The sequence below is a fragment of the Columba livia genome, chromosome 24 (assembly GCF_036013475.1).
Source record: "Columba livia isolate bColLiv1 breed racing homer chromosome 24, bColLiv1.pat.W.v2, whole genome shotgun sequence".
NCBI classification, from domain to species: Eukaryota; Metazoa; Chordata; class Aves; order Columbiformes; family Columbidae; genus Columba; species Columba livia.
This window is the reverse complement of record NC_088625.1, coordinates 3997662-4018538: the sequence shown is the minus strand read 5'-3', so window position 1 is coordinate 4018538 and position 20877 is coordinate 3997662. Positions and strand designations below refer to the sequence as shown.

Sequence of the window (20877 nt, the reverse complement as noted above, 5' to 3'; positions counted from 1 at the left end):
TAACAGCACGGAAAATAAAAGTTCGGTTTGCGGAGGGAGCCTGATTTAGTGTGAAGATAAAACAAGATAAAACAAGTGGAAAAATTAAGTGGGATAAATAAATCCCGCCGGAGAGAGGCAGGGGTGACAGAGGGGGAGAACTACGTGTGTGCCATCGAATGGGCAGCGCTCAGTGCATCTGGGAACAGTTTTTCTAAGGTTTTCATGCTGGAAAGGGGGTGATGCTTTGCTGTCACCCCCCTCTCATGCCCTGGGGGATGCTCAGCTGTATCCCAAGACCGAGATGTAATTCTCCTACTTTGCATGGACTGAGATGTGATTCTCCTACTTTGCATGGGGTGCGCGTGCTCCGCGGTGCTCTCGGTGCTCACTTTTGGGTGAAGAAATAAGAGTATTCAGCAGCAAATGGGAAAAGCAAGAAGCAGGGCGGCGGGGGTGTGGGGAAGAGGTGTCGGGATGGGTTGCCAAATATGCCGGGTAAAAATTAGCAGCTGCAAGTGTGCAAGAGAAAAGGTGGAGAAAAGAGGGGGTAGGGACAGATGGAGAGAAGGAGGGAGAGAAAGAGGAGGTGGGAGAAAAGGGGAGGAGGGGATAATAGTGCAGAAAGATATTAGTTAAAAATCTTATAGCCCCGAGCCCAGACGCCATCTGCACGTAGTAGGATAGCAACAAGACGCTGCTCTCTATATTTGCCACGGAGGTGTCACGTACATCTTGGCCAGACCGTGTGGCCAAGATGCTCAGGAGGAGCAATTTGACGTGCCCCATGAGGGAGGCGCCTTGCAAGAGCCCCGTTTTCGGGAAGCGCTGAGCAGCTGTCTGCAAACCAGGGACCGCAGAGGAGCCGGCGGCTTTGAGAAAGCTTGTCTGGGGCTTCCAGAGGGAGATCTGGAGAACTTCCACTTCCACCAGCGCTGGAGGGTGAATCCCTGGGAGCGAGGAGTAGCTCTTTGATTAAACAAGCCCAGGTCCTCCAAGGATTTCTCTCCCCTACAGCTCTGCTGGGTTTTTCCTTTCCTGGGTAAAGAATTAACCCCTTCAGTTGTGAGCAAGGCTGAATGTCTGAGAGACAACAAAGTTCATCTGGGAGAAAGAAGGAAGAGGGGGGAAAAAAAAAAGCTCTTTCCTATGATTTTTGCTTTAAGTTTTAGTTCTCTTTGCCTGCTGAGGACTGTGACAAGGACATGGTGCTTTGTTGTGTCTGTGCTTCATAGCATTCCCCTACACAGGCAGGATGCTCGTGGGAAGGCCATAGGCTATGAATATCTGTGTCTCGTTTAAAATGAGTTATAAACATTCTTTGGAGCTCTTTTGGAAGAGGCAGGGTCCCAAAGGGTGGCATTTGCTGGCCAAGCGCATAGGGTCCCGTTATCATTGCACTCTCCCCATCCCTTTATGCAGCTGATCTCAAGGGAGCTGCAGCTGCTCCCTAGTGCACAGAGAGCAGCTCGGCACACCCTGAGCTGTGTGAAGAAGGGGAAAATAATCCAGTGAGGCCAAAGAATAAAATCCAGGGTGGCCATCCGTGGGTTGCGACGGCTGCTCCCCAGCACGGTGCTGCTGCTGAGCTGCTCCAGGGCCCCCGGTCCCTCACTAATTACTTCCAGGCCTGTACTCTTGACATTTGCAAGCTCCTGATTAGAGCAACGGAGGAGAAATCTCTGAGGGAGATGGAGGCCAAACTGCACCACTAATAAAAGCCGAGATTGACAATCGGCTGGGAGGCGAGAGGCGGGGAGGTGCAGGGACTCGTCCTTGCAGTCTTGGTTTCTTGCTGAGCCTCTGGGATGATGAGAGAAGGTCAGGGCTTGTTAACGTCACCGTGAGGAGCAGGATCTGCCACTGCCATATGCCTGATGCCCCCAGGGCCTGTGCCAGCCTCCGAGTCCGTCTCAACTAGGCGATATTTTTAGAGCTGAAGCCACCCGCATGAGTCCCCCGTACAACCCCAGGTCTGCAAACTAAGTAAAAAAAAGTGGCTCTGCTTGATTCTGTGTTTGCATCCAGGTTTTATAGCCTCCTGGATTTCAAGTTCATTTTCCCTTGCACCTTTTCTCCCCCGTGTCTCACCTTGCTCCCTTCATTTGATGCCAGCGTGCTCATACGGGAGGTGGCACTAACCAGAGCAGTGGGACTGGGAGGTGTTTTTGGTGGGGAGGTCCCAAAGATGGGGGCAGGAGAGGCCGCTCTGGCTGCCTGTACCTGCTGTCGGATGCCCAAAGTGGCCTCTAAGCAGAGTGTGGTTGAGATGCATTGCCTGCAGTCTCCTGCATAGCTCTTCCAGACTGTTGGGTCCCTACCTGGTTAGGCAGGATTCTGTTATGTAAATGTGTATAAAATTACCTTTCCAGCCCCCTCTTTCCCCTCCCTGATGCCCCATATATGCTCACCTGTGGCCAGCTGTCCTTAGCAGCCAGTTTAGCTATCTGTCTATCCATTTATGCCCTGCCTTTGCATCTGTTCATGTAGCCATGTCTCTCCAGCCTCCTCAGAGGCTCTTTCTGAGGCAGACAGGCTTTCCACCCCTTTAAATCTCCTGAATCACACCAGCTCTGGCACTGAAACAGCCGACGTGCATGTTGAGGGTTAAGCCAACTTTTCAGCAGCTGAAAGAGCTTTTCTGATGGAGAACTCAGCCCTGCTTTTCTCGGTGCTTCTCTCAGCTCCGGGGTTGTCCTATTTATCCAAGCTGCAGTGAGCATCCCTCTGGTGCCCGCAGCCATCGCTGGTGCCGGGAGCCAGCACGCATCTTTGCAGTGCTAGCCGGTGGCTAGCAGGGTATTTAGGGCTGCTGCATCCCACTGCCACATCCAGCAGACCTGCTATGCTGATAATTGGGCTTGGGATCGCTGAAAAACCCTTGCAAAATCTCCTTATCAGTTTTAGCAGCCGTGTTTGGGTCTCTGAATGAGGTCAGGGTCCCAAAATAGCTCAAACTCCATCGCTGGTTGTTGTGCTTCTCCTCTAGCCCCTGCAAGGGGACATGTTCCCCACGATATATTCAGTGGAAGAGCGCAGATGTGCTTGGGAGGAAGGAGTCCAGCTGAGGTCCAGCCTGCCCTGGCTTGGGCAGGAGGAACCACAGAGCACGTTGTGGGGAGATGGCAGCGTGAGGTTGGTTTTCTTTTGTAAGCACAGAGACAGATGCGTCACCGAGGTCTTGCTGCCCTTTGGGGAGGTGAATGGTGATCTCTAGGTGTCTCCAATGGTTGTGACCAGCGGGGTGGGAAGCCCTTGGGCTTCCTAGCACCACGGCCTCTGTGTCAGGGAGCGAGGATGGGGTAGAGAGATCCTGTGGAGCTCCCTTATAGCCTTATACAATCTTGCGGGGAAAAAGCTTGACGGCAGGACACTTTCTCGCAGGCACAGGGGACAAAACGATCCCAGTGGGGGTGGGAGATGCATCAACAAGTGGATGCAGAGAAAGATGCAGCGAAGGGGGGTGATGGAGCCAGCCCCCTGCAGCTTCTCGGGGGCCATGCGGCCAGCAAAGTCCCTTCTGCAGCCGGGGTTGAAATGGTTAAAGTGTGTGTGTGGGGGTTGGTGTGAGCCCGGCTCCCTCCGCAGGCGGCAGCGCGGCGCGGCAGGGGTTAAGGCTGGCGTGGGCAGCCTGCGCATCGCTCCGCTCCCCTCCGCGGGTGTGCGGGGCTCGGGGCTTGCGGGAGCCCGAGTGCCGGTCAGGGATGGAGCCGCTGCCATGACAACCCCGGCCGGCGGGGCTGGGATGCTCCCCCGCACCCCCTGCTCCCCGCTTTGCGGCTGAACGGGCAGCGCGGGGGGGTGGGTTCGGAGACCCCCTTAGAGGAGCGGAGGAGTCCGGGCGGTGGGGACGGCGCCTGCAGCTCCGCGGGGAAGTTTCGTTCTTGCGACAGAATCGGCGTTTTTGGGGAGCGTTTATCCTTTTCCTTTTCCGTGTGTTACCGAAACAAAAGAGCGACAGGCGGCAATCACCCCAACTCGGAGCGCGTTTTGCTCCCCCGGCCTGTTTTTTATGGCCGCCCTCCCCTCCCTGCCAGCGACACTTATGCTTCCTCCTTGGGTTATAAACTTTTGATGCCAGATCCTCCGCAGCGCGTACCCAACTGAATCTTAAAGTAGCGTCTCGAGCAGACACACGCACATCTGTGACCTTCATCTCTTGCTCCGCACCTTCTCTCCTCCTCTTCCTCCTCCTCCCGTCCTCCTCCCTCACCCGAGGATCCTGGGGACTCCCTCGGATGCCGCTCGGCAGGCTCAGAGCTCGCAGCCTGCCTTGCCGGGGGCTCTCCTGATCTCCGTGGAGCTCCGCATCGCTCGCCCCGGTGGTTTTGCTCCCCCCCGTCCCCACACACACGCACCCCCTCCCTCCTTTCCCCCCCCTTTCCCCCTTTTCGGGTGTGTTTTTTGCCTGTCGGAAAAGTCCCTGCTGCCCAGGATGGGGGTCGGTGGGTGCTTAGCCCTGCCCTGGAGGTGCCTGGTCGTCCTCTGTCTCAGGCTGCTCTTCCTTGTGCCCGCAGGAGTGCCCGTGCGCAGCGGAGATGCCACCTTCCCCAAAGCTATGGACAACGTGACAGTGCGGCAAGGGGAGAGTGCCACGCTCAGGTAGGAGCAGCCGGATTTTTGCCTTTTGGGGGTATGGAGGGGGTCTTGGCTGTGTTATCTGAGGGGTGCTGTGCGCCGAGTGGGGCTGCCAGAGGATGCTGGGACCGGCTGGAGACTTTGCATGCGTCCCAGGGGCTCGTCCCCGTCGTGGCAGGGGACACAGTTTTGGGGGGTTGCGGGTGCCAGACGAGCTGACAAAGGGGCTCAGGTGACAGACAGTGAGCTGGCGCTCCCGAAGTTGTGTCTGTGTGGGAGGGGAGGGGGGTCCGCGCTGCCTGCGCCCGTGCCAGCCTGCGCTGCCAGCGGCTTTCCAGGGCTGCGATGCCGCCGAGGTGTCAGCGTTTCGCCTTGATCGCTTTATAGTCTCTGCACGAATCCGTTAATATCAAATCAATCGTTTACTCCAGGGGTGCATCTTATGAATTCTGATGGATACTTTACCTTACACTGTTTGCTGTGGGAGAAAGGCAGGCGGCTTATATGCAGATGGGCTACTTCTGTGCTGCACAATACAGCAGAGCGTCCCTTTTGATTCCCTGAATGAGTTACAGGTGTACATGGTGCATTACCCGTGTGGGATAGCAGCTCTCTATAGTCATCGCAGCAGCGTGACCAGATGAGCAGAGAGCAGCCCAGCTTCTGGTTTTTGGAGGACGATGGGGAGTCAGCTCGCATCTGGGGCTTTGGGTTGTGCCGTGCGTGCTTCAGACAGCCCGGCTTGGAGCTGAGCCAGTTAATCCAGCTGGGCAAGCAACCCCGGGACTGGAGGAAGGAGCGCGGGGATGGTGGGACGTGAGTCTGGAGGAGTTGCTCTGCTGCTTTCTCCACAAGAACGAGCAGCGTGTGCTGCTCCCCAGCTCCGACTGAGTCGCGGGGCTGCAGCAGTGAGCAGCTGCTCTTCGCAAAGCCAGGCGTAAGGCTTGGCATAAGCAAGCCAAGCGTGTCACGCTCTCCGTGAGCAGCCAAGCTGTTGCAGGGATGAGGAGCTTGCATGGCAGGGCGGGGGGGGTCAGACAGGCTTTCCGTGGCTGGTGTAGGGTCTGAGCAGAGGAAAACATTCGGTGCGTAACGTGGTGGTGGGGAAATGGGCTCCGATTTGAGGTGCTGAGAGAGGTGTTCGTTGCTTATCTGCCTGCCTGCCAGACTTGGGGATGTCACCTGTGCCAGGGACCTGCTGGGACATGCTTGTCATCACCCCGTGTAACTGGGTTGCAAAGGGCACGTTTCCCCGTGCTTTTCGTAATTGGGCTGCAAACGATGATTAACCTGTGCTGGAGCGAGCAAGGCAGTTTAAAGAAGGGAAGACAATCCCCCTGAGAGATGCCTTTGGCCTCGGTGCTCTGTTCCTCGCTGTCTGAATGTGTCTCCCCGGTGAAACGTGGGGTTTGGGGCGCTCGTGGAGGTCAGAGCGGGATGGATGAGATTTTTGGGGTCTGAGCCCCAGGGCTCCAGCCGAACCTGCTGCCAGCAGAGGGCTGACTTGGATCTTTCTTTTTTTATTTTTTTTAAAGCTTCTGGCCTCTTTTCTGTGCTGTTTACAGAGGGGGATGTTTGTGAAGCAGCCAGCCCTGGAGCGGTGGGGGGTATTTTAGCTTTGCTGTGAGAATTCTGCATCCCCTGGTGTGATGCTTAGAGGAACCCCCTACCCCAAAAGCACTTGTTCTCTCCCCATTTCCTCCTCAGCGTCTGCTCCTGCCCAGGCTCTCCAGTGCTTCTTTTCCATGCTCTCATCTCCTTTTTGACTTCTCAGGTTGAACTTTTCCCTGCTGCAGTCAGGTTTTTGGCATCCAGCCCCCATTTACCCTCGGTTCTCCCCACCTCTCCTTGCAATGCTGTTTCCCAACATTTCCCCTGTTTGCTCCCAGTCCTGTTTTCCTGCTGCTGCCCTGAATAGCGAGCAATTCTTTGTCTTCCCTTGGGTCTGGAGATGGGCAAGACATTGCACTCAGCACCCCCAAGGGGTAGCATCGGCAGTGGGTTCCACACACTGCGGAGTGTTTTGGGGATGTGGCTGGCATTGATTTGCAGGCTGCAATACCCTGTGGAGAGCCAGGAATGGGAAATTACCCTGGGTGTGATACTTGTGGTAGGTGGCACCAATGGGTTTTTTTCCCCTACAAATAGTCTGTGCACACACAGCAGGAGCAGATGTGGTGTCTCCCGCTGTCCTCCCTGCAAAATGGCACTTTTCTGGGGGTTCCAACTGAAGACAGAGAAGGAGCTGGGACTTGAAAAGCCGAGACCTGTAATTCCAGCTTGTCGCACTTGCAGAATGAGCCACAATCCTGCCAGGTTTTTCAGGGGCCAGATCCTCTCCCACCCTGCTTGGCATGGGGATGAGCTGGGCTGAGCCTGCGACTCCCCCAGCTTCATTGGGGCTGGTGGGAAGCTCTTTACTTCCCAAGACCAGCTCTTTGCCCACAGGTTGCATTGCAGAAAGGAGCTGTGAGAGAGCAGAACCGCATGCGAGCGGTGGAGGAAACCCGGAGGCTTTCAGGTGGTTGTGGTTTTCCTGTATTGGATTTTGGGTACTCCCTTTTCCAGCTCTCCACCCTATTTTTTCGGCATAATTCTTGCAGAAACTGAGGCTCCATCTGCAGGCAGCTTCTAGGTCATCTTAAATCAGCAGCAAATGATCCCCCTGTTTTAAGCAGCTTGTTGATAATTCACTACTTTTTACTGTAAGAACAAACAATTCCCGTAACAGCCCTACACCTCTCCTCTTGGGGGAACTCAAGGCAGTTTGCAAAATCTCTGCGTGCCATTAAAAATAACATCAAACTGCCTCTGAAATAGAAAACCTTGTGCCGTGAAGTGGGTGTTTAGATGACACGGGGCCACAGGAAGGGACCGAACTGCGGGTTTGTGGCGAATATTCAAGCAGTGTTTAAAACAGGGCCTGGGTAGTAAACGGGATCGTATTGCTTGTGCCGCCAGCAAACCGACCTTTTATAACAGGCATCAGTACAGTTCATAAAGGCATAAAACAACAGCTGCTCCAAATTTCAAGGCTTTATGGTTTTATCTGTATTTAAGAAAGCTTGGCGCCTTTATTTGTTTGTTTTTTAAGGTAAAAAGAGTGTGTTTCGGCAGGGAGGGCGTAGCTGGGAGGTTGGATGTGCTGGGTTTTCCTTGGCTGTTGCCAAGGGCTCAAGGAGCCCCCTCTGTTGCTCTCTGCCTCAGTTTCCCCATCTGTAAAATGGAGCCAACAGCAGTTGTTTCTCAGTGATGAGTACAAGTGAGTGTTCATAGATGCTGCTGGGATTGTACCAGAAACGTTAGGCATGTATAACTAGTTTTTTCTCTAAACTAAATAATATAGAGATGCTGTTTCTCCGTATTTAAAGGTAGCTTTTTAAGTTACATCCCCCTCCACCTTCCTATTTGCTTCTTGCGAGCCCGTGGTCCCCTGTTACTTGTCCAAAGGACCAGGGTAGCTTTGCTCATTCACATCGCCCGGTTGTATTGTGTCAATTAGCGGCTCTGCAAACAGTTCCAATTAAAAATAAAAAGCCGGAATAAAACACCATGAGACGCCGTTCTTCCATTTATTTTTGCAATTATAGTTTTAATTATTTCTGACAACGCAGCTCTTTTTTTTTTTCCTGTGCGTGTGTGTGTAATAATCTACCGCAGTCTATTTCCCAGCGCTGGACGAGGCCTCGGTAAAACACAAGCAGCAGGACCGCATTCTCTGGCCATAGGTCTGCAAAGTTGGGAGATGTGATATTTTTTTGGCCTCTTTCAGGGTCAAACCGCCCGCCCTCAGTTTACCTAATTGCTAATGGGGGTTGTGACACTCACCTGCCGCCCTGCAAAGCGCGACACCCGACAGAGAAAAGAAGCGCTAATGCAGCCACATCTCTGCTGTTAAATCCTTGCTGGGAAGCGGGGAAGAGAGCCGCTGCTTTTTGTGTGCAGATGCTAAAAGCGCGGGGATTAGCCAAGAGCAGATTAGCGAGGACTTGCTCCATCGCTGCCCCTTCCCTCCCCCTTCCTACCCAAAAAGTTTTCTGGAGCAGCTAAATATATACCTGCCGTTTCCAAGGTAGAGCTCGCTGCGTGGCGGAGCTGTAATTGGCGACTCAGTGCAATTACAGCCACGGTTTCTGGCATTTGGATCCTCCTGGCTGGCATAATAATTTCTCCCTAGGTAGCTGGTATTTAACTTGTCTTATCTGCTCCTGATAGTTATAATTACAGTGCCCGCTAATTTTACTGTAATGTTGCAGCCGTTCGGATGGGTGGTTGGAGAAAGGTCAGGGGGTTGCAGGAGGGCTCCATCCCTCCATCCCAGCCCCATCGAGGCTTTTTCTCACCTTGGTGGGGTTGGAGCAGCCCCCGCTGAGCCATTATCCTGGGTGGCATCAGGGGAGGAAGGAGTTTCAGGGCCTTCCATCCTGGCTTTGGGATGAATCTCAGTCTCCATCGCGGGTCGGGATGGGGGTGACTGGTTTGTTGGGGTGCCTGTTTGGCTTGCACGGGGAGAAGGTTGGTTGTGCCAGCTCAGGAGCAGCGTCCTGCTGTGTGATGGAGAGATTTGGAGCTGGCTTTGGGGAGTCCACCTTCACCCCGCAGGGTTTTTGCTGCGGCTTGTGCCAAGGCAGAGCCCATAAGGCGAGAGAGGCTTTGCCTGTAGTCTAGGACCAGATTTGAGCAGCAGAGAGCTAAAGCCTTGCTGACATGAAGATTGTAACCAAAGCACTGGGGTTTTGCTTCCGAAAAGACTGGTTTTGAGAGCGCAGAGCTGGTCCAGCTCCGCAGCGGGAGGAGGAGTCACTGTCACCCCTCCGATGCGAGTCCTGGGAATGTCCCGTTGCTGAGCAAAAAACCAGCCCCCATGTGAAGTTTTTGAGCTCTACAAGCCAGAAATAGTTACAAGCGGAGCTATTCAACTCCAGGGGATGAGACTGAACTGTTAGTAATCCTTTCTCTACAGGGTACCTGAGGTCTTTTTGCAGGCATAATAAACTCCTCAGGACTGCGAGCGGTAATCGCCGTCCTTCCCCAGATCCCGCACGCTGTTCCAGGAGCTCGGCTCTTTGTTTCTAGAGCAGGATTAGGTGTTAACGCTGCAAAAACGAAACCGGGGCACAGTGGCTGTCCTTTCACATTCCTGCTTTCCAAAGAGTTTCTCTCTTCCCTAGGCTGCTCTCACAGTTTGCCTCCTCCTCGCGTTTCTCAGCCTGAGACCGCGGATGCTTTTTACAGCAGCTGGACATATTGTTTTAAGTGATAATCTTCAGATACTGCAGCCGAGCAGACAGTTCATAAGGAATATCTGATTCAGTGACTATCACTTGTTCTTCTGTCCTTGCGAGCAGTCTTTGAGGGTTAGGCTGTTCTGGTTTTTCTTCTTCTTTTTCTTTAAATGAAGGAAGTAATTCCCCCACAGCCCCTTGCCAACAATCTTAGCCTGTAATGGGTTGTTTACTGCAGGTTTGATGTGATGCGTAGGTCTTGTCTTCCCTGACAGACAGAAACCCTTCAAGGCCGGATCTTCAGTGCAAAATACTCGCACATTGTACTGTTTTGCTATGAATATTTCCCAAGATTGGCTTAAAATGAGTTGTTTCCATGACTATACTCGCTTGATGGACTTGTTCCTTGGGATACAAATGGGTCTCCAAGTCTGCTCCTCCGTAGAGCGGGGGGATAATGAGAATAACAACCGTTGTGGCGTAGGATCAGATGAGTCCCCTCTAAATTGTGCTGACTCCACTAAGGCGCTGTGTGCAGGTGGGGTTCAGACCCAAGGAACCACAGCACAGGGCATCTTGGTTTGTCTTCTCTTGGTGTACCAAGATTTCTATGTGGTGTCACCTCCGGGCTGGAGCTGGAGAGAAGAGGAATGGGAGGGCAGGAGGGAGAAAGTGGAAGGAGAGAGGGGAGAAGCTGGGAGGGAAAAAGCAAATGGCCAGTGCAAGAAGGGAATGATCAAAGGGAAAAACTCCCATTGCATGAAGTTCAGTGCTGTGGGATGAGTTCCTAAATCAGAGCCCAGCAGTCAGCATGGGCCGCTGGACCAGACATGGGGAAAGAGCATCCCCTCACCTCCTATTTCTTTGTATTTTCTCTGTGTGTGTGTGTATATAATATATATATCTCTAAAAAAAAAAAAAAAAATCTAACAAATTTCTTACCCATATAAATCCAATTACCCATGTTTTGCCTGCAGGGAGCTGGGGAGATTAATGTTTGGTGTTTTGGCAGGAATGTAAAAAGAAATAGGTGGTAATAACAATGAAGGCTCATAAAAAGGAACCGATAGCCGTGTCTGTGCCCGGGAACCCGGTTGTAATTCTGGCGGGCATGTCCCGGCGTGGTGTCCTGGTCCAGTGGAGGGACAGGACAGAGCCCCGAGTGTCCCTGGGCACCTGAGCGGGGATGACGTTAATGTGATGATAATGGAGGCTGATAAAAAGAAATGGTTTGTGCTCTGAGGGTGCCTTCTTGTAACACATCCCTCTGTGTGTTGCGACTTGTAAGAACCACGGGAGCACGCAGCTGTTATCCCTGTTTTGCAGAGAAATTCCGAAGGAGGGAGGATGAGCGTGGGGGTTCTTATTTGGAAGGAAAGATGGGAGCTGAGCTCGCGCTGAGCCTGTGATTGCACTGGTCATCACTTGGAGTGATGTGCCCGGAGGTTTTTTGGGTAGTTAAGGCTGTGGGTCGGAGTCGCGAGTACCAGGGGCCTCTCCCCATTTGGCATTGACACTTGGGAGCCAGCCGCTCGTCATCCTTCATCGCTACTGTCCCCTCGGTGTCCCCTGCACGGCGGGTCCAGCACAGCGAGTGCCACCCCGCGCTGCTCCCTCCACGGCCGCAGATTAATCACGGTTCAGATATTGCGTCCCTGCAGCAGTTTCTGCCTCCTCTGCTGCCTTCGCATCAGGCTCCTTCCTCTCCGTTTATTACCACCACTGGTTTTATAACCCACTTTATCAGATGACTTTTATTTTTTTCTTGAGCTTTCTTAAAGAGCATAACCCATGAGCAACTCATCATTTCAGAAAGAGGGAGAGCGCCGCAGAAAGCCTCCGCGCTTAGACCTTAAATGAAGAGCCTGCTTTACCGTCTTGTCGCGTTTAATTCAATCAAGGCAGTTAGAGCCGAGATTTAAAGCCCTTTGTTGCCATCACAGGAGTTGCTCTGACGCCGCAGCAGGTAGAGGAGCAGATTTGAGCCTATTTCCACGGAGACTGGAAGTAACTGGTGGAAGCTGGGAGGCTGTTGGCATGCACATTGCATCCCATCTCACTCTCCATCACGCTCCCTGCTCTTGCTCCTTATCCCCACATATTCCTTTAAGTGGAATCGATTAGTTTGTCTTTTTTTTTTTTTAATGAGGGAGGGTGCTGTTTTTAATTAATATTCTGAACTGTATGGTAATTATGCCGGCTGGTCCCATCGCTGTCTGAGTCACCCTCTCCTCCCTCGTTCTTGCGAAAAGGCTGTTTGGACTTAATTAAAGTTAGGGATTGAGGGCTGGCGGGAACAGCGGGAGGTTTGATGAAATGATTGCTGTGGGGAAGCAGCTCCTTTCTTCCCAGGGTCACAGATTGCGATGCCCAGACACTGTTACGACCGTTTGGTTTGACCATTACGCATCTCATCCCGCGTTCCCCGTCCTGCACCCGCAAAAAGCAACAGCCCCTGTTTTGGGGCAAGAGGAGCCCATTTTGGGTGTCTGTTTAGACACATCCCCTCCCTGGACCCATGGCCGCTGGGGGTGTTGCGGGTCGTGGCAGGGGATAATGGAGAAGCCGTGTGGACTCGGCAGGTCTTTTTTATCTCCCTTTCCAGCACTGCCACCGGAGCTCAAACGCAGCCCAAGCGAGAGCTTAACAAGCTCCGAGAGCTGTCCGGAAAGTTATCCTGACACCAAGTGACAGCCTCTCAATTGATATCCTCCGGAGACTTTAAACTCACTTCTGCGAGGTTTCCAAAGCCGGTCTTGTCTCATACCTGAAGAATCCTTGATCTGCGGCGACGCCTCCCCTGCTTTGTCTCATTGCTCTTGACGTTTCGCTTTGTTGCCTGCTGCAGCACGGGTAAACTCCGCCGCACAACTATTTAAGAGGAGTTTTCTCTTTCTCTCTGCTCCTCCTCTGGTCTGCTCTTTGCTTTTGCAGATGTTCCTGTATAAATTGCCAGGGACAATGCTGTTCTTGCCGGGCTCTGCAGGGAACTGACTGGGGATGCTGCTCATCCCAGAGGGCAGGGGATGCTCCAGACCAGCGGGGAAGGGAAAATGTGGTGTCTGCTGTGCAAAAGGGAATAGAAGCTGTCCTGGGAGATCGCTCGCCCTCCGTCCTGAGAAAGCTCTGGAGAGACATCAAGGAAAAACTCCTGTCATTGGCTAGGAAAGGACAAGAAGCCGTGCCGCAGCCAGCGGAGATTTGTCAAGGAGAAATTGTGTCAGACTAATCTAATATCCTCCGTACAACAGTGTAAAGAGCCAGGTGGGGGGGGCGGAAGCAGGAGATGCCTCTGATGGTGACCAGGCAATGCTGTGGCTTCTGTCCTAAGAGCTGGTGGGAAGCCTAAGGTGGGAACCACTGCCTGGAGCAGGTTGTAGGGAAACAGACTGGCTGCTTTAAGTTGCTTCCTTGCTTTTGAGACCCATTGCAATACGAATTCTTTGCCCAACCCATAGGAAAAAACATCTTTGCAGTAGTTTCAGGCTGTGGCTGGTTGGTAGTGTCCTGTTGGATTCGCATGGAGGGCTTGAGGACCATCTCCATGTCCTGAACCTCCCTGAAGAGGATTTCTGGTGTGTGAGCGTGTCTGTATCATCATTGTGCTGCTGAGCCGATGTTTTGGGATGCCACCAAGGACTTTGTAGGTTTCTGAAGTAGAAATGTGCGGTTAGGATGTCTAGTTGTACACCCAATGTAAGAAGAGCCAGAGCGGAGCGTATTAGCTGGTCCATAAGGTTGAGTTGGTTCTCCTTCCATACAGTGGCAGCGTCGACCCCTTCCCCACTCACCGTGCAGCCCCGTTATGGACCAGAGAAGGTTTGAAGAACCAGGTGGGACCTGCCCAGGCTCTGGAACCGAGGCTGCAGACTCTCAAAGGTGCACTTAGAGCATTTTCCTTGATTTTGCATTTGTTGCCCGGTAGACCAGCGATGGGATCAGCCCATCTGTGCAAAGCAGCTCCCTCACTAAAAGTTGCTCTGCCCGTTGGCCGTATCCTGTGCATGAACTGGGAGGGTGCTTGGTGTGTATTCGCCTTTTCGCCAGTTTTCCAGCCAGCTGCTTGCATTCAGAACCGGCTGGTGATGCCCCGAGAAGCAGCTCTGATGTCCGCTCAGTGCTGGGCTTAGTCCTGCGATTGCTGAGCGTGCAGCTGGTTCTTAAGACTGATGCTGCACTTAGCAGGGTGCTGCCAAACCCGCCGAGTCCAGCAGGTTATTTCCCTTCAGAAGCCATTTATCTTCTTCCCTTTCAGACGCAGGGCTTCGGTCTCTTGTCTTTCTTTCCCTCCCACACGGGAAGGAGCCTGCTCCTCCCAATCCTCCCAAATCAGCAGCGCCGGGCAGGGGTCAGACCCATCTGAGGAGCATGGGGACGTGCAGAGGGGCTGGCAGGGCTCGGTGGGCTCCTGCGATGCCGCTTGACAGCTATCGATTCCTTCCCAGTTATTATTTAGATGGAGATTGCTCCGGACTTCAGCGTCTCATGCGTGTCTTTTCTGATCAGGTTTTCAGATGAGTCCGCCCTGCGGGCGGGTGGGATGCCAGCAGGTGCCGGGCTGGGGTTTGAAAGCATTTTTTCTGGCAGGGAATTGGCAATTTGTCTCCATTTCTCAGGGTTTTGTGTGGAACGAGAGGGAAGCTGGGGTGCAAAATGCCAGTTGGGAAGTTCAGGGGCGCCTTGGGCTCTGCCACTGCCACTTGCTATGGCCTTGTGCACCTCACTTAACTCAGTTGACTGCCTCAATTAAAAAGCAGTGGCTCTGAATTTCCTGACTTTTCCTGTTCCCTGTAACTGGAGGAATCTGATCCTTGGGTAGGGGCTCGCACACTGCTCAGCACTTTTGAAAATCCCATCCAAAAGTTATCTTCAGGAGCAACACTTTTTGTCATTAAATGCTAACTTAATAGCACAAGAGGATGCTGTGTGATGGTTATGAAAGTTTAGCAACTGTGTATATCTATTACCTAGTTGCTAAATCTGTATACGCCTTAAATAATCAATTGATATTTAATTAGCATACAGGACTATTACTGCCTTCCTAAATCTATAATGATAAACCAAGTTACAAGTTATTGGACATTAATTACTAACTGATGATTAGAAACAGCAAGACATTTACCAGCCTCATCCCAGATATAATACAGCGTGTCCGTGCACACTGCAGAGCTAAACCGCGCCGACTGTCTCTTAATAATCAATGGGTGTTTAACATGCAATATTTGTCTAATTAGCACGAAATTAAATCCTCATTGACAACACTTCAGGGTAAGAGATCTGCATCGAATATGATGGATTTGACACGGAAGGGCTGTTATTGTAAGCAGATGTGCGTGTCGTTCGCTTTGCTTGTCGTGGCTGGCACATGCGACGGGGGGGACCGGTGATGGAGCGATGGCTGGATGTTGGATCAACAGTCCCAGGGACTGCTTTTACTCAAGTTGTGGACACAAGCAGCTCTTCGCAGCACCCACTGCATTTTTTGGGGGGGTCTCCATTTGAGCAAGGAGATGTTTGCAGTCATCAGTCTGTCATTGCATGAGGGATGCGGGGTGAAGATGGGAGGGATGCGGGGTGAAGATGGGAGGGATGCGGGGTGAAGATGGGAGGGATGCGGGGTGAAGTTGGGAGGGATGCGTGGTGAAGATGGGAGGGGTGCAGGGTGAAGATGGGAGGGATGCGTGGTGAAGATGGGAGGGATGTGGGGTGAAGATGGGAGGGATGTGGGGTGAAGATGGAATGGATGCGGGGTGAAGTTTGGAGGGATACACGGTGAGGTTGGGAGGGATGCGCAGTGAAGATGGGAGAGATGCAGGGTGAAGATGGGAGGGATGCGCGGTGAAGATAGGAGGGATGCGGGGATGAGAGCAGCCCCAATGGTCCATGAGGTGCTGGGGTTGCTGCCGTCTTATGTGGGGGAAGCGCTTTGCTGCAGTTTGTCAGCACACAGTGGAAGCTGTTTCGCAAGAGCAGCGGGATGGATTGCAGGGCCCCGGGGCTCTTTGTGAGAATCAGCCTGTCCTTCACACTCAGCGTGATGTAATTAACTGTGCTGATAGGATGTTATGCCAACAGCAAAGCAGAAAACACCAGAAAATGAGTCAGAAGCGATAGCGTGGAGATGCAGGGAAGCGGCAGCAGGTTGTGATGCTGGAGCGATACTGCAGCATCCCTTGCCCCGACCCAGGTAGGGTCCCTGCTCCAAAAAGGAGCGATGCGGTGCAGGGAAGCTGTGGGCAGGCTCTGATGTGGCTTTGCCGTAGCGTGCAGGGGAGATGGATGGTCCCTGGGAAGTATTTCTCTCCCTGGTTGTGCGATGGATCTGTAACTCCCAGCTCCCTCCTTTCAGTCCTTTGCAAGGAATCGCTCTCCTTGCTCTGTCAGGGGAGGTTTCTCACTGTTGGTTTTCCTGCCTCCTTCAGGGTTTTACAAAAAATGGTGAAACCTCTTGAAGCCTCAGCAGCTCTTTGGTTCCTTATGGGTCTTTTCTGTGCCCCCTGCAAAGTGCGGAGCCCCACCGGGCGGGATGGGTGGATGGTTGTCTCCTTCATTCAACAGGAGCTGGGATGGCAAAGAAAGAAGTTAAAAAAAAAAGTCTTCCAATTAGCAATTGAAATTGTTCGTTAAAGAATCTGCCTATTCTGCAAGGAATGTTTAGTAATTGATAGCAATTTCTAGCAATTAAATACAAATTAATTCGTGCTACTGAGTAGCAGGTTATTTATGGCTCTGTATTTCTGGGCATTCCCTCTCCTTAAAAATATCGTCGTTGCTTTTGATAAGTAATTAGAGTTTACTGAATAATTTCCCAACGTAGGTATGAATTTTAAATAATTTTTAGTACCGAGCAAGTGTTTCATTGTGTTGCTGAGTGAGGTGTTATGATTATTTATACTATAGTAGGGCCCGGGGGCTGGGACGGGCACTTTGCAAGCGTATAGCAAAGAGGTGGTCCCTGCCCAGGAGGGCGCACAGTGGTTTTTATATTCTGCAGCAGGCTCCTGAGCACACTTTTCTACCAAATAAAGGTCGTTTGCATGGGCTGCAAGCAGCAGCTTGGCTGCAGATGTGTAATAGTAATAGTAATTCCCTACTAATAAGAGTAATGGTTACCCGCTCAGATGAGGAGGGTGAAGCCCCAGACTGGGAGGTGGTGAACAAAGGTCGTGTATTTTGACTAGTTTAGTTGAATTTTGGCTTTGAGGTGCCTTTTATTTGCCTTGTGGTTTTATTTAGATGATCTTGGGACATGCTTGCGAACTTTTACTGATGCTCCTACAGCTATATGCATGCACATTAGCTCTTCACAAGATGAGATCTTCATATAATGATGTCTCCGGGACTTGCAGATTTTGGGGGGAGAGGGTAAAGCCATGATGGGTTTAACCTTGGAGAAATAAATACCCCGTGCCATTGGTGTGTATGGGAGAGCTTTGGGATGTAAATACGTTATAGCTGATGTGCCCGTGGGCTCTTGGGGAGCTTTGAGGCTGCCAGGACCTTTGGGAGCATCGCAGAGGTTGCTGGTCCTGTCCCCTTTGTCACCTGTGGGCAGCGGGATCAGCCCCCATGTCTCGTTCAAAGGCTGCGCTGATCCTGCCCGTGGCCGCTCAGTCAGTTCTGTCGCTTTTCTGGCTTCATTACTGAGCTTGATTAAATGGTTCTTGTACAGCCAGGGGTCGGGATGCACACAAAGGGACTTTTCGAGTCATCCGAGGCACTCAGATACAGCGGAGCCAGATGCCGAAGGGATAGATGAGCGCCGAGGTTTGACATTGCGGTTGCGGTAATGAGATGTAACCCATTAGGGCAGTGTCCTCCTGGGATCCAGGTGCCTCTGAGGAAGGCAGAGGGTTGAGATGGAGCCTCAGGATCTGCAACAGGTTCCTGAAGTGGGGAATAACAAACTGGAGAGTTGCCCCGTCCCTGAGATTTGCTTGGGACAGGTTGCTCAGGCTTTTACAGAGGATGGGATGGGGAGAAAACGAGGGTGAGAAGGTTTTGAGCCCAGTATCTCGCTTCTGTATATTGTTTTATAGAGTCTGTGTGTGTGTGTGTGCAGGCAGCGGTATTGCTCATGCTGGTAGAGCTGGATTCAGCCATCATCTTGTGGGCTGTGTGGCTGCTGGAACATCATGGGATGTGCATGGGGTGATGCTAAGGAAGGAGGTGACTTTTGTCACCTCTCTGTGCATCCGTCTCTGGGATCAAATTGGTCTTTGGGGGCTGGGAAAAGCTGCAGCAGAAGGTGACAATTATTTTTCAGGGCGGCAATGAGTGGGTTTGGCCAGTTCTGAAGCTGCCAGGTCTGGGACAGACCGCAAGGCATTTGTCTTGGCAAAAATAGCTGTGAAGTGTGACTTTTAGGGGTGAGGAGCAACTCCAAACCAGCAGCCTTGTGGTCTTGAACTCTCCTGGTCCAGCAATATTGCCTTAGATTTCACAGCCCAATTATTTCTGTGCCGTCCTTCCCGTGCTGGAGGAGCGGGGAGCTTTCCTCCCTGCCCATCTGCAGACCCCATCGCACACATCACTTAAATACTTTCCTTTTACTGATTCCCTGCTGCTGCAAGGGTCCGAGCTTTCATCTCCTCTCCTTTCTTTGTGATCATTTCAGAGCTTGGTGGCTTTTGGCCTCTTGCACTACAGGTCTCCGGTTTCTTATAAGCCATTGCGAGGTGGTTTGCGGTGCGCTGGTATGCGGAGCAGAGATGCCGGCGGATCCTTTTGGATTAATGGGCTGTCTGAGTGCGAGGGATGAGCCCCGGTGACCTGGTGGGTCCCTTTTGGGAGGTGTATAAGAGCCCCCGCTGGCACCGGGCTCATGTCTGGACGCTGAGATCATAGGAGATGCTTAAGACTTTTAACTGCGGTCTCTGATGGTCCCACTCTCCCTCCGGGCAATTTTGAGACGCTTGCTCATGTGATTAACTCCACATCCCAAAAGTCACTGGCTCTGTAAAGCTTCAGGACCGCGCCGGCGCTTCTGACTGCTCCAACCAAGGGTCAGCGAGGCGGCTGCTGTCTGAGGAGCTCAAAGGCTCCAGGTTTGAAAGCCAAGAGTCCTTCTCTGTTCTTTGATCACTAACTGCAGCGCTCGTGGTCCCCACGGGGCGTAAACAGGGAGTTTGGGCTCTCGGCAGCCTTGCAGCTGCTAAATTTTGGTGCTGATGCTCCAAAATAAGTGTGGTGAGCAGGAGGTTCTCGGAGCTGCCGGTGGTGGCTCTGGCTGGATTTGAGGATGTGTCTGCGGGACATGGCAAGGAGGTAGGTGAAGGGAAGGAGCTGAGCCCTCCAAATCCCTTCTGGAATGATGCTGGTTAAACTCCCGCAGCAGGATTGCTCACCCGTGACTCATCAGCCCTTTGCTGCTCGCACTAGGGCGGTTCTCTGCCAAAATAGCACTTGGGGACCAGGAAGGGGGACGTGTCTTCCCCTAGGAGGGGTTTTTTGGTGGCTCTGAAGTGCCACCGCGAGGAGAACCGGCCAAAACGGGGCAGGTTGAGAGGGTCCCTCCTTTTTGGCTTTTAGAGCAGATGGTTTGCACTTAGTCCATCTGAACCAGACAAAACCCAGGCAAGACCCTGTGAGTGAATTTGCCAGGTCGAAGCCTCCCTGCTTTTATTTTTGTCTTCCTGACAAGCAGCCCATCCCTCCACCAAATAAAAATTCCACGCGCAGAGCCGGTTAAAAACATCAATTAGCTCTAAAACAATTATTATTTTTTGAAATGCCATTTTATATATGCAATAACACAACACAATAATCCTGGGTTATTTAACAGAGCATTTACCATGAAAACAGTCATTACTCTTTTAACGCTGCTGACTGTACAAGCCTCTTAACATTAAACGGCAAGTGAGGCAGAAGTCTCGCCGTCAGAAATGCCATGTTCCCTTGAATATATTAGTGACGCTGTCATCGGGAAGCTTGGCCAAGTGGTGTTTCCCATTCCCAGGAAGCTCTGATTGGGGGAAGTTGCCCAAATTGAGCATGGGGATGTTGCCCAAATCTTGTTGTGTTGGTTTAGAACCCCCTGGAGATGTGTTGGAGAGGACAGGATGGGTTCAGGCCGACTTTGCCCCATCCCTCTGTTCTATTCCATCCCCATCTCAAGCTGAATTTGTTATCCAGCCTAAACCCAGCAGATTCAGCTATTTTAATATTGTTGATAGAACCTATCATACTACACAGATAAAGACCTTTTTTTGCTGCTAAGTCAATAATGAATTTAGTAGTAAATTCTGCTTTTCCCCCTCTTTTGTGGTTCTAGGGAATTGTGCTGGATGTATATTATTTACTTACTTATTAGACCTCTTCTAGATACCTGCCATGAACCCGCGGGAACAGATGGAAATACCATTCTCGAGCTACCAAAAGCCTTTGGTTTAAGCAAAATAGTTGTGTTTAAAGATTAATTTAAGACGCTTTAAAAATTGAGCAGGCCATACATTTTTAATATTGATTGATGTTATTATAAAAGATTCAGCCGCGGACTCTTCTTGCCAGGACCTCTCCTGGCGTTTGCCGGCAAGGGACATGGCTTAGTTATTTTTAATCCTGGAGACTGGTTCTTGTGTAATTTATGGGCAGCGTCGCCATCTCAAGCAGGAGCCTTGGGATGGGGGTGAAGCTGGTGGTGCTTGGAGGGAAGGAGATTGGGTACATCTTATTCCAGTGGCATCACAGAACCGGGAGCAAAACTTCTTCCATTAAACTGGAACAAGCCTCAGCGCATGAACCTGAATAGTCAGAAGGTAAAAATCTGCCCAACAGCAAATACATTTTGTTGCGCGTCTTGTAAACCTCCAATTTTTTTGTCTTTATTCGACGTTTTTTAATGTGGAGGTGGAAAAGAAATAGTGGCAGAGCACCCAGGAGCGGGTACCACTTGTGATAGTGTTTTGTTAGTGAGTTAGAGAGGCAAAGCAGCCACCCCAGCCCTGGAGGAGCTGAGTTTGCTGCTGGGGAATAATTCTCCAAATTGCATTTATTTCACAGGCGTGAAAGGTCACAAAGTGAAGGGAAACAAGAACTGTATTCAATTAGACAATTCGATCAAAATAAATCTGTCAAGATGGCATTCCTGCTGAGG

At 51.7% G+C, this 20877-nt stretch overlaps 1 protein-coding gene across 7 annotated transcripts in view; it reads left to right on the top strand.

Moving 5' to 3' along the window:
• The window catches only part of OPCML (opioid binding protein/cell adhesion molecule like), a 291768-nt gene that overhangs the window by 205815 nt on the left and 65076 nt on the right, over window positions 1-20877 (top strand). For 3 of the 7 annotated variants that reach the window (XM_065040482.1, XM_065040481.1, XM_065040480.1), the window contains one exon: window positions 4497-4581. In XM_065040482.1, the coding sequence (XP_064896554.1) occupies window positions 4497-4581 (85 nt within the window). The other 4 variants (XM_065040485.1, XM_065040484.1, XM_065040479.1 and 1 more) reach the window with 4 other exon arrangements.